Source organism: Acanthaster planci, linkage group LG17 (genome assembly GCF_054643075.1).
Source record: "Acanthaster planci isolate LZ-2023a linkage group LG17, COTS_SCS, whole genome shotgun sequence".
Taxonomy (NCBI): domain Eukaryota; kingdom Metazoa; phylum Echinodermata; class Asteroidea; order Valvatida; family Acanthasteridae; genus Acanthaster; species Acanthaster planci.
In genome coordinates, this window is record NC_141793.1 from 4299908 (window position 1) to 4312990 (window position 13083).

Consider the following 13083-nt stretch of genomic DNA (forward strand, 5'->3'; position numbering starts at 1 on the left):
TTGCTAAGCTGAAAATTTGGTACTGTACAAATACCATTGTATTGGTGAAGAATATCGAGGCTTCCCGTTGAGTTATATGGTGCAAGATTTTCTTCAAGGTCTTTCACTCAAAAGTTGCTCTGGTAACTTGCAACTCATATTGCTATGAGCCCCGAGCTGGACCAAGAGAGGGCACAATTTTCCTTGCAGCAGAGGCTCCTTTGGTCAGAACTGCTTGTAGCTGGTTCACAATGAAATGACAATCAAATGCACACATTACGGTCATGTCACTACCAGCAAAATGAACTCTCCCGACCAACATGGCTCTTTTCGGTCGATGAGGGGGTGCTTCTGCTCAAGGCGAATAGGTTGGGTCACGTTGTTTACGAGTGAGGGCCTCTTCAAATCAGTTTCACATGGCTAAGAGTGACACACATGCGTATGGAACGTGGCTGCAGCTTCTAGCCATTGACTCTCATAGACGTACGTGTAATTTCCAGCCGTAGCCAATAAATTTGGAATTGCCCCATGCAGAGATGGCCTCATTAGATTTGTCTGCTTCCACACTCACATACATTTATACCCTGTAGATCATTTAAGCAATCCCAATGGTTGATGGGATTTGAGAAAGGCTTAAATTCCTGCAGTAAATCAGGCTCTTGACCAAAGATTATATAGCGGCGCAAGATGGGTAATTCGGCCATAAAGGTGTTATCACCATGGGCACCATTCGAGTGTGAACGTTCATGTGTGTGTGTGCCTGTCATGGCGCCTGTGCATTAGCATGCACTGCGCAGTCGTAGTCCAACCAGAATGACGCCCATGTGATAACGTTTTACGCGTATTCATGGTGAAGCTATGTACGATCTTTGCTCTTGACTTTTATTCTTATGTGTAAGCATGAGCTAACAGTTAATTATGTTCACCTGAGTGTCTACCACAAAAACCCATAGAAAGTTCACAGCTTTAGAAGCATGAATTTACTGCCCAGGGCAGGTGGCAAGATCAGGTTCCTTTGAAGTGTTTCGACCCACAAGGAAGGTAATGCTGGAGTGGCGCTGAAGTGGTGTGGCCCGCGTCAAGAAGTGTGTCAATTGGAACAACTACATTCTCGTCTTGCCCACTCCTAGAAGTACATAAGGTGCGTGGACAACAGTTCTGACGCACCTGGCCTGGGGTGTGTTCCAGCTGGAGCCAGCCAGAGCCAACCGGTGCCAGCTGGTGCCAACCATTTCCCTGAATGGCATGGTTAATTTGGGCTCTGTGGCTTTCAGAAATGGCATTATTTAATTTGATCCCTATGCTCCCCACGTAGTGCCTCAAATCACCAATATTTTTTTACTTTTTTTCCTAAACTGTATGTACGTGTACATGTACAGGCTACATGTACACATGCATTGTTCAACCCAACCAGCTGGGGCCTAGTTTGCCAACTATCAGTGACCTAAATGCTTCCACACCAGAATTTAACAGATTCGTATCTTGCACACAGCAAAATTGAAAGTTAGAATGGAACTGACTGGTTATCAAAGCTGAAATTTATTAAATGGACGGTGTGTAACCCTAATATCTCAGGTGCTCCTCTTCACCGGTTGACAGTGACTAAGGTCAGTTAGTAACACTGATGCTTTTTACTCACACTAGTTTCCAACTTATCTTTTGTCCACATTACCATGACATAGAACTTGAGTAGAGTCAAACAACCACCACAAGAACATATGCGCATGCACGGTTACAACAAAGGAGTGGTTGAGATGTTTACACATGAAGTTGGCCGTTTTAGGTTCCGATCCCATTAAGGAAGTCCCAGCATTTTTCTAAGAAGTCCCAAGTATACTAGAAATGAATGTTAATAAGTGCAATGGTAAGAATAATTTCAAGAGGTGATACCGGTCCATGTAGATAGAATAAATTTCCATTCCGTGAAGCTTAGCCGAGTGGAAGAGAACATGAGTGTCACTGAATGAACATTCTCTACACGGCATGAAAGTAAAGCATTCTTTCTTTGTATGTACCACACCTGAATAAATCCTTTTAAAAATCTCTTTGAACATTACCTGAGGAAATCCTAAAAAAATCCCTTGGCTTCAGAAATGTACATGTATTTATCAGCTCAAAGAAATTTCTTTCACATACATTTTATATGGTGTGACCGCGCAGTGGGTGGATTGAAGTGTGATCGATCCATTCGCTTGGGGAATGGAATTTCAAATTTTGAGATGCTGCTCTGCCGTGAGTTCAGACGAAAAGCGTTCATTGGTTAAGCCACAAAGTAGACGATAGGGATTGATCCAGGCTTTGTATAAAGAAGCACCGACTCTTTGTTAATGATATGTATACTACATGTATCTTGTTGGCTGATATATCTCAGAACTTTGATTGACACTTTTCTCTTGATTGGCATTACATTATTTTTGATGAATGGCATTCGACTTCTCTGCTGTTCAAAACAAACCACTCATCTTTGTTGACAGCAGATCCAACCGGTATTTTCCAGCATGATACATGCACTTGAAAACAGCGATTCGATGTTCACACAATTTATAATTCAGAGCACTCGAGTCGTTTCCAATTACATGTGCATGCATCCTCATGTCAGACTGCTTTCCCTCACTTCAGGACTGCATTTCAGTCTTCGTCATAACAAGTCAACCGTTCAAATCGATCATCTTTGGAATCTGAATTGAATCGTATTTGTTGTCCCTGTCTGAGATTGACTTGACAGGGGCACTTCATTTTGAAGTGCACTTTGTTAAGATCATCTTGACAGTATAAAACTCCAGTTCATTATAACAGTGGAGTTCTCCTTTGTACCAGTGGCATAGCTAGGATTTTACTAGTGGGGGGACACAAGGGGGCACCAGCATCTTATGGGGGGCACCAGCTTTCAGTGGTGTGGTTTTTGGGGGAAAGTTTTTGTTGGCCTTGTTCAATATCCATCCGGTTTTTTTTTAGTGGGGGGGGGGCACCTGGGGGACCTTGGGGGCAACAGGAATTTTTTTGGGGGGGACACATATCCCCCAGGCCCCCCATGGCTATGCCAGTGCTTGGTACATGTGCATTACAAAGTATTTAGCCATCAGTTGCAGTAAATAGGTAACGGGGCCCATCTTCCCTGCACCTGTATCAAAGACAAACACTCAACCAATTTACTGCTTTTGTACAAATTCATTCTTCAACCTGTTTTCAGACTAGCCAACCTTGTTGTTTCTTCAAAACAGGGCTTGTGAATAGATTCTTCACTTTGTCTCCTAATTGGAATGGCTGACATGTAAACAAAGAGGCCTGTGTTTGCCCATAGAGCTATGGTTTGCCTAAGTACATACGCATCTTTTAAGAAGAAATTTCTGCTGCTTTCACAAGTTCGCTATTGCTGTTCGCTGTCATGGTGACGAAAGCACGTTTGCAGTAATGCTGTACTGGCTCCCACCATGAACGTTCCGCTCCATTGCCAAAGAAGGCTTGATTGGCAAGATAATGCGGCAACCAATCTAAGCATCCCGCAAAAATGGCTTTGTAATGCTAAATGCACACTGCTTTCCTGCAGGTAGAAAAACATCAGTTACATAGAGCATGATGATTTCTGCAAGTCAATTCACAGAACGTGGCTCTTGGCAAAATTGTAGCAGCAACAAAACTTTGAAAGCTGCATGAAATCAGCCCCATTAAACAAGCATGGAATCGTCTGTAATTTGGTCTGCTGTGTAAGCAAGAAAGAGCTTAAAGCATGATGTGCATGAACCAGTACAATCAAGGCTGGAGTTGCACAGGTTTTGGTTGCACACATAGTGATTGGATCAGATATGAGGACGATGATGGTTTACAAAGAAAATGTGGACATCTGTGAAACAGAAAGATTGCCTCATGGCCTGTTATTGAGACTCGCATGCACTTTGCACAGAGTGTATTTTTCAGACACAGCTGTATTTTGGGGCTTAGTTATAAAGTTAAATAGTTCTGAACACACGTCAGTCTCTGATGTTTAATCTCTGTTAAGATTTTGTTTGATTTGTTCAAAATGAACTATGTTCACATACATGTATCAGTGGCTGCAGAGGGAGGAAGAGGGCATGGATGGGGCCCCAATCATTTTTTAAATTGGGCCCTCTCCCATTTCAGGCCATTCTGATAATTGAAAGCATCACATCTCACCATATGTCAAGGTTTACAGTCAAACCTCAGCAGTAAGAGCATTGTCAATACAACATTCATCTCCCAAGGAAACTTTCAAGTCCCGTCCTTTGTTCATTGTTTCAGGGGTGAGATTTGTCACTGTTTTTGTCCCCCTGATTTCAGGATATTTTTCATTCCCCCCCCGATTTCAAGATTTTTCAAACGATTTTTTTTTTTTTAATCCAGAATATCCCAGGTTTACCACTGTGAACATTTTACCTGTATATGTGTTCATATACGAAACGGGTATTAAGGGGGTTCCTTTAGGGAAACACCTTTATACCACATATCCTTCACTGCTCTGGGCCCTCAATAGTTCCAGTGATTATTTCATGGATTTTACATTGTCCTCCAGTCTCACCCCTGTCGTCATTCCGGTTAATAACACAAACATAGTTCCTGTTGTAACAATGTAATCTGCAAATTCTGAGGGACCGTTTCACAAGGTTTGAATGTACGCGTACATGTACCTGGGCATCCTGTGCCGTGACAGCTTTGCGGGGGGGGGAGGAAGACAAACAAAGAGAGGATGTTTTACTCAGAAATTAGCCTGGGCAGATTAGAATTAAGGACAGGGTACTATTAGGGAGGTATGTAATTGCTGTCATTATTAGTGATTGGAGCCTTCTATAATTGTTTATGGAGAGCGATCAGGGCATACATGTAGAGTCAATCATAGCAATGTCTGTTGATATTGTCGGGCTTAAGTCGGGGCGCAGTTTTACGTGCTGTATTCTGAAACGTGTGTACATGTGTACATACGAAGTACGGAGTCTTGGCGGAATAAACCCGGTTTGTGACAGCAGAGCATATACAAGAGAACTTGTTATAATGACAATATTGACGCCAGCCAGTCTGCTGTAACCACAGTAACCAGAATGAATGTAACCTGAACATTGAGAAAAGATACCTTAAAATAGTGGTTTTTAATTTCTGCATGAAAAGTTTGATTATTTTATTTATTTTTTTATTTTTTGGTCTCAGCGCGATTTCAGTGCAGTTTGATGAACCGGGTTGTTTAGCTTGAAAAGAAACAATTAAAACAGGTCAGTTTAAACTGAATTACATGTACATGTACAACCGGGTACATGTCTGGCATTCTATGGTATCACATTATTTTTAGTTTCTAAAGGGAAGAGTGCATGTTCTTGATATGAAAATGGCTGATGTACATGTAGCGGTGTACATGTATGTACAATGTACCGGTAATGTAATGTGTACGTATGTAATCCTGATTATTCCAAGTTTAGTATCTAGCCTGCAGGTGTTTGTAATATTTGGGGAGGCTTGCAGTGTAGGTTTTCAACTTTTTCAGACATTTCATGAGATATAGCATTAATGTACACGTAGGGTTTGTGTTTTGTTTTGGTATGTAGGGGCTTTTGGTTAGAATGCTCATTCACTGTATTATTGAGCCTTCTTTATTTGAAGACAGTCATGAGCTCGTCTACATTGTATGTTCGCCCTCCTGTCTAATTACCCATACTAATGCAGCCATTTCGTCCATTCTTTGCACATTTCCCTTCTGTTAATGCATGCTACTTATTTTTTTTCCTTTATTTGTGCTATTCAATTCATAATAGCGAGCCTTTCTAAATGTACATCGAATTTATAAATGCACGATTCCTGAGGTTAATCTATAGCTCTTCCTTGAAAATGCATAATTAATACATTTCTTGGAAAAGGGTTGAATGGATGGGGGAAGGGAGACATTGATACTGGAAGCAGTGAGTTGAGTCCACTCATCAATGAAAGTGCAGTCTACATCTGACGCACTTCGTTTTTTTTTTCAATAATGATACCTGTCACTGATAAGAACATCAATACACTAATGCTTTCATTGGATCTACATGTAGTTCTGTTTGGGTACGAATCAGCCTGAAGTCATGGCATCTCAGGAAATGCCGTGTGTGCCCACGGCCGCAATAAGAAGGCCATTGGCCATTTGCCTGTCACATTGCCATGGAAACCTCGTTGAAGCCAGGCGAGGTAATTGTCTCCAAATTGATGAAGTTTGTTGCTGTACACATGGCACTTCATGTATGTGTGTTCTTAAGCCCTCAGGATTTTTCAATTGGTTTATTTAACAGTACCTCAGCAGCCCTTGGGCTGGAGAGGGAACAGTTTTACATCTTTATTAAGTAAAAAAAAAAAATACCAAAGATGATGTTAATTATAATGAAACTAAAACAAAACAAATTCGTTTTTTCAAAAGATGCTGTAGTTTTAAAAGGACATGTGCTATTATCCTACCAGGTGATAGGACATTTAGGGAATGGAGAGTTCGTTATGGAGATTATTTCATCTTTAAGAGGAAGCCAGTCTCTGTAGCTGCAAAATAAAAAAACAGAAGTTTGGTTTCAAAGGCAAGGAAAAAGTCTCATGCACAAGAGATATTTAAAAAATACACCAGAAATCCTAGGAAGCATTACACTGGAAAACAAAATATAGGAAACATAGTTGCAGATTTAAAGATCAAAATTACAAATGAGATTTATGGTCAGAATAGGATTAAAACAGCAGAACAAATTCTTGTTTACGCTATTTTTGTCCGTTGTGATTCCACATCTGTGAAGGGAGAGTTAGGTTGGGGTTTATAGGGAAATAATTTACTCATTTTGGAGGAAGCCAGTCCCTTTAGTTGTGAGATGATTCGCTGTGTCAACCTTGCCCTTCTCAATAACAGTGACACAATTCTTTTTCTTTGTTTTGCACATTCCAGTGGGGCGGGGCAATGATTTGTATGAGAAGGTGTTTGCCCTCCCCTTTGGTTATGCTGCTGCTCCACTGTGGTGACTCTCCTGTCTGCCTTGCTCTCCTCAGGACCAGTAATGTTCAACATGCATGTAAACCAAACTAAAATTTCCCTGGAATTGAAATTTAGCTTCATCATTGAACCCAGTGGAGGGTAGATAATATAAAATATCAGAAATTTAGAGAATTCTTCATGGAACTGGTCAGGTCCCAGTGTCCTAAACAGCTTTTTGTTTTGTTGTAGAAAATCTCGAGTAAAAACAGAAAACTTGACACATGAAGCAGGATGTTATGTGTAAGCAGACATTTTAGAAGGTGTTTGCACCGCATTTCATACCCCAGGAGGACTCGGAGGCGTTTTTTTCTCTCATGAATTGAAAGAACCTCCAGAATTAGTTTATAATAGATGAACTTTAACCTTTGCCTTCACTTTGTCACATTTGATTCATTGTTTGGAAAGACCCAAATCTGCATTGGGAGCCCTTCGACCTTTGGTTAACCACTTCACTTCGGCCCTAAAGAGAAGAAAAAAAGGAAGGACTGAAAAAAACAGAAACTGACTCGGTCCTCTCCAGCAAACCAAGACTTCTTTTAGAGAAGGCTACAAAACAGCTTTGCTCACAGTTCATTGAGGTGATACTTGTTACCTCTTAACCTACATCTCTAAGGCCTGGTAATGGCATCCCTTTTCAGGGTCACTTGGATGGAGGTGCATCATATTTTCTTAGGACATTATCCTAGCTTTGCTGATAGCTGAGATTACGGAGAAGGCAGTGGTCTGGAATCTATGAGGTTTTTTTTCTTTTGAGAAAAAAATTCAAGTGCTCATGATTCATTCCATGTGGCATACAAGTGATTCACCCCCTTTCTGTTACCAGACTAGACTTGGACAGGATGGGAATAGAATGCCTCTGTGTTGCCAAGCAAAGTCTCTATATAGGCTCTGCATGTTAGCCACATTACTGGTACCTCGTCTTCTCAAAAGTGCTCTGTGGGGATACGTTAACAGCCCACAAAGCAGATAGTCGGCACATTAAATTCAACTGTAACCTACAATACACTGTACTTGATCAAGACGGATGTGGTGGATGGCCATGGATCTGCACTGAACCCTCGCATTTACTAAGCGTTCATTAATGGCGTCGCTAATGGAATGCACACACACGGCTGCGAATTGCAAATGGATGCACGTCGCGCAGATTCGTAGTGTCTTTATGTTTTCCCTCAGCTGCTTACCCATGCACACTTGCAAACTTGCACCAACAAGGCCTCCGGCGATCAAGAGGCCTTCCCACAACTTGCAGTTGAAATATTACAGGACCTGTAGATGAGTAAATGCTGCATCCTTTGAATTCCAACTACGTCACCCATGCGCTGGCAAAGTGCAAGTTCTCAAAGGTCTATTGCAGTACGTAGGCAGATGCGGGGGGGAGGCCATGGGGTCCAGATCCCCTCCCCCAGCAATTTTTTTTTAAATAATGACAGAAAGGTGATTTACCTGTTCTTTTTCATGTCCCTTTCTTTCAAAATCACATTAAAAGCCCCCAAATTGAGCCTTACTCCCCAGAAAGGCCATAAAAGGTTACTTAAGGAACATTTCCCCCCTGCAAAAAAAAATTTGACTCCACCCCCCCAAATCTGGATCTGGATCTGCCCCAGGTTCATTTACATACATGTGTATCATTGATGGCACTACTACATGTACATCACAGTCCTCTGAAAAAATAGCCAAAGGCCAGTAAGAAACTTTGCTTAGATACGAGTACGTATACATCTGAACTGATTTTGTATTTAGTTTTGAAAGGTTCATAACCCTAAAATAGTGGAACTTCCACTCTTCAGATTTTCACGGGAGTTTTATAGCTATCACTACCCGTAAGAAGCTTACTGCAGACAGAAGTTTGATTTAACGTGGATCACTTTAAAGTGAAAAAGAAGCTGAAGGAGAGGAATTGTCCAACATCACAAATAGCGACTTCGGCCTGGTTTTGGGATGGTGGGTCACATGTTGTTTTTCATTTACAAGAAGTTCTGTTCTCCACCTTGTTCACTTGAACAAAAACACAGCAAGTTGATCTATTAACGGTCCATCCACCACGGAAGACTATACCTGTACAAGCACTTAACCGAGATTCCCACTGGCTGGCCCAGTAAATCTCATTATTTCACCAGGCGGTGAGCCTGTCGCTTGCCAAAGTGTTGGATCTGTCATCAACTTGCTCTTTGTTTGAAACCTTAGTGCGTTGGACTCTTTAATAATCCTACCCAGATGTACTTTTTTTTGATTACTGTCAAAACTTGTTTTGTACCTGGACAAGAAAGATTTGGAGCCTGGATGAAACTCTTCCAGGGTAACGGACGAGATTCGTATTTCACTTGTGAGATGACAGATATATTGCTCTTTCCCCTGTCAGCAGATGTCTTGATACTTGATAGCCTGGCTACCATTCTTGACTCACAGCAGTCTTCTTCTTTTCCTTCGTCATCTTCTTCGTCTTTGTCTTCTTCGTTGTCGTCGTCGTCAGGGATACTGCAAACAAACTCCTCTGTGGGATAGTTTGTTGCATCCTTTAATTCATGTCCATAAACAGGGTCAACAAGTGCATTGTGCCGCACACTTGTGTTTGTGTGCCGGAACTATATACGTGTAGCTTTGCTGCTGTCTCTCAGAAATCAGGTTTTGCCATTTATTTACAAGAGCTGTTTTTTTTGGTAAAAGTGTGTTACACGTGTACTCTGTTTATTCTGTGCTCTCTAACACCCTCCAGATAAATTCAAAGGTTTACTTAGGTGGCACTCAAAGCCACAACCACCTGCTTTCCGAGTGCTAGTGCGTGTACTCAGCAAGAGAGCGGGCTGCGCGGAATGGGCCGGTACTTACTTGTTCATGTAATGCTGCCTTTGTTTCTCAAGGCTCGGCAAGTTTCACATCTGAGCTCATTGCCGAGGGATGGGAATAAAAGAAACACGAGGTTGTCTTCTGATGTTTGTTCAACGCAGTGCCAGATGACCACTTGAGGGCAATGCATTGTGAAACTGCAAAAAAAAATGTGCAATCACTTCCTTAACTCCAAACTGACAGTTTTTGGGTAGACGGGAAAGTGTTCACGTCAGTTGTACACCCAGGATTTGTCGTGGTGGGTGGGGCTCGAACTGGAGTTTATCCCCCCAAAATATTACGATGCTTAAATCACCCCTCCCCGTTGCACCACGGGGTCTTGGATTTATGGCTATATCAGAGCTTCAAGTTTGAGATATCTAAGCGTATCTTCGTTTACAAAAACTTAATGTTAACGAGTCTGTACATTTAAAATCGCACCATTTCATCAGTGCACCTCGGGAGATTTGAACAATTTGGGAAGCAACATTGCCTTGGGTTTGAAGTGTTAAACAGACGTCTTACTTAAGACTTTGTTGTGATAAATGATGCCTTTTTCAAATGGATTGGTTTGTCATGTCGTCCATACACACGACACTTCAGGCTTTTTAGGGGAGACTTCACAAGCCCGGGCGGGAAAGTGAGTGATAAATGTTGTGCATTCAGAGAGTGGCGGTTGACCCTGAAAACGTCATAGTTTCCTCAACCCATGTTTGTGTTTGCCCCTACTTTGTGAGTGTTGAATTTTCCTCCTCAATTTTTTGTTTGGTTTGGTTTCTCCACCGGTTTTTCTTGCACCCCCAACCCCATGGCTGCAGGAGAGACTACTGTTGTCGGTGTTGCCACGGCACGTCGCCATGGAGATGAAGGCTGACATAGCCAGCAAGAGGGAGGACATTCAGTTCCACAAGATCTACATCCAGCGCCATAGTAACGTCAGGTACACGGGGGTTGCCGGGTGGGAAGTTATAATTGATTGGCCCGTGAATCATGGTTCAAATTATCTTGGAAATGAAATTTTAAAGAGATGCAAATATGCACACAAAGTACAGATGCCTTCGGGGGAGGGGGGAATTATCCTAAAAGAGAACACTGATTGTAGTTTTGGACAGGTGACCAGTCTGAACTATGACAGTTATGAAGAAAGAAAATATTACACTGCTACACAAAGTCAGGAATGAGCAGTGTAAGAATACTAAACGTGTCAAGCACTCCAGAATCCATCGGTTGGCGTTACTCAGTTTTCAAGGTTTTGAGACTAAATTTTCCGGTTGTGATAAAAAACACCCACTTCATTCTCCTGTCTATCAGTTGTCACAGATATACATTGCATGCTCTGACCCGCCCGTCATAGAACCTTCATGTTCTGTTGTAGTTCGCTCACATTGTCACTCATTGACAAGGCGTAGTTTATCAGCAATTGCATTTATGACTATAAAGGGTTATGTATGGCTAGAGACACAAATATGGGGGCCCAAGCTTCAAAAGCCAGGTGAAATTGATATGCGATTTCACAGGAGAAACCTGTACTGATTAGAAAGCTGGCTTTCTTAGACCAAAGATGCCTGTTTCGCCCCCCCAAACCCAAAGCATTTCAGTACACCATTAAAATGAATCAAGGTGTGTTGTGTAATAAAGTTCGAATCTGAAAAAACTATGCCAGATCTTGATATTTACAAATCTGGATGGGTGTTATAAACACTTATTTGAAGCTTTCAAATGATTTCCCACATCAAGGGGGGGAGAGAGATATGTACATTGGCACAGCTTCATGTTTCTGTTTTTTTTTCTCAGAGAGATGTCATTCAGAGTGATTTCCTAAAATATTGTCAGGTCAGATGTAACTTGATGTAACTTGGACTCAAAAATGTCACGATTTTGGACCGCTGCTTTCTGGAATTACCCATCATGCCATTTGATGCATTGAGTTTGATAACCTATGAAAAAAACATTACACACTCTGGTAATACTCAACTGGACTGTACTTATGTAAATGCACATTCGCATCTGGGGTAATGTGAATTTTACTAAAGCATATGTTTCCTGTATAAGGGCCAGCTGCATGGTGTATACATGTACATTATTTAACAGAGGAAAAGCCTCATTTCTTTTTATTTTGTCACTCAGAAGTTTGGGATTTATCATGAATGAATTTTTCGTTGTTTGCAACGGGTCTGTGTGTCTTCATTCTTTTGTTTTTTTGTTTTTGCTGGCAGCATCTTGTTTGCAGACATTGAGGGTTTCACCAAGCTCTCGTCTCAGTGCACAGCTCAGGAGCTGGTCAAGATCCTCAACGAGCTGTTTGCTCGCTTCGACAAACTGGCTCAGGTATGTGTGGCAAGTTTGGCAGGTGCTTCATCAGATGGGCAGTTGCCCAGGGACGTATCTGTTGGTTGTGCTCGATGGATCTGTGCAATACTGGAGCGCACACTGCCGTACTGGTCAATCCTGGACCAGTAGCTCAGCATGATTAAGTGATCGTGCAGGTCCACTGATTATACCCAACATGTCCGCAGTAAGCAGATGTCTACAGCAGATGATCACAGGTGCATCTGACGGTACAGAAATTGGCCAAACGGACAGATGACCGCATTGAGTAGGTCTCATTCCCTGTCATGAGAGACGTCATGATAAACAGGGCGTCTCTAACGCACATGTCACAGGTGGTTGGTCAGAAGGCAATGTATTACCCAAAACAAGGGACCAAAGAGATCAAGTAACATCAAAACAGGTGGATAGGTTTCTCAGGGGGACAGTTCTCAAGCGGGTGCTCTTTTTACCAAGTTCATTCATGACAAGAATACACGGCCCTTGTTGCACTCTAAATGCAGTAGGAGACCAAAATTTGGCCACTAGTCCAAAGAATTTATTTGATATATGGGATAGCAAATGCTGTCATACAATTTAAATGACGCATGAGATTCGAAAGCCAATTATACTGCATTTTCACAGAAATTTTTCATATGTGTCTCAGTAATTAAAAAGGTTTGTACCGTGGTTGTAGGGTGAGACCTAACAGAGTGACAGTTTTCCAGCATCTTGCTAAACTAACAATTTCACATACATGCACACACTGTACATGGATGTGTAATCTGTGGGTAGTCAAGCAGTGTAACGTATCAGATTAGAACAAGGCGTTAAGGTGCACCAACTGAACCCAGAATCATGGTTCTTAAATTCTGTGCACTCCCCAGGCAGCCTACAAATTGGAGTTGTTTGAGTATTGCCGTCATTGGAGATTAAGGAGAGGCAGTTAACGTTGTGCATGTCAATAATTAACAGTGGAGTGAGTGCTTTGT

The 13083-nt window shown here is 41.8% G+C and overlaps 1 protein-coding gene across 4 annotated transcripts in view; it reads left to right on the forward strand.

Moving 5' to 3' along the window:
• Window positions 1-13083, forward strand: part of LOC110979349 (adenylate cyclase type 5-like) — a 102068-nt gene that overhangs the window by 38584 nt on the left and 50401 nt on the right. For all 4 annotated transcript variants that reach the window (XM_022235067.2, XM_022235066.2, XM_087147846.1 and 1 more), the window contains 2 exons: window positions 10603-10724; window positions 12001-12112. In XM_022235067.2, coding sequence (XP_022090759.1) covers window positions 10603-10724; window positions 12001-12112 — 234 coding nt within the window. The remainder of the gene's footprint in view (window positions 1-10602; window positions 10725-12000; window positions 12113-13083) is intronic.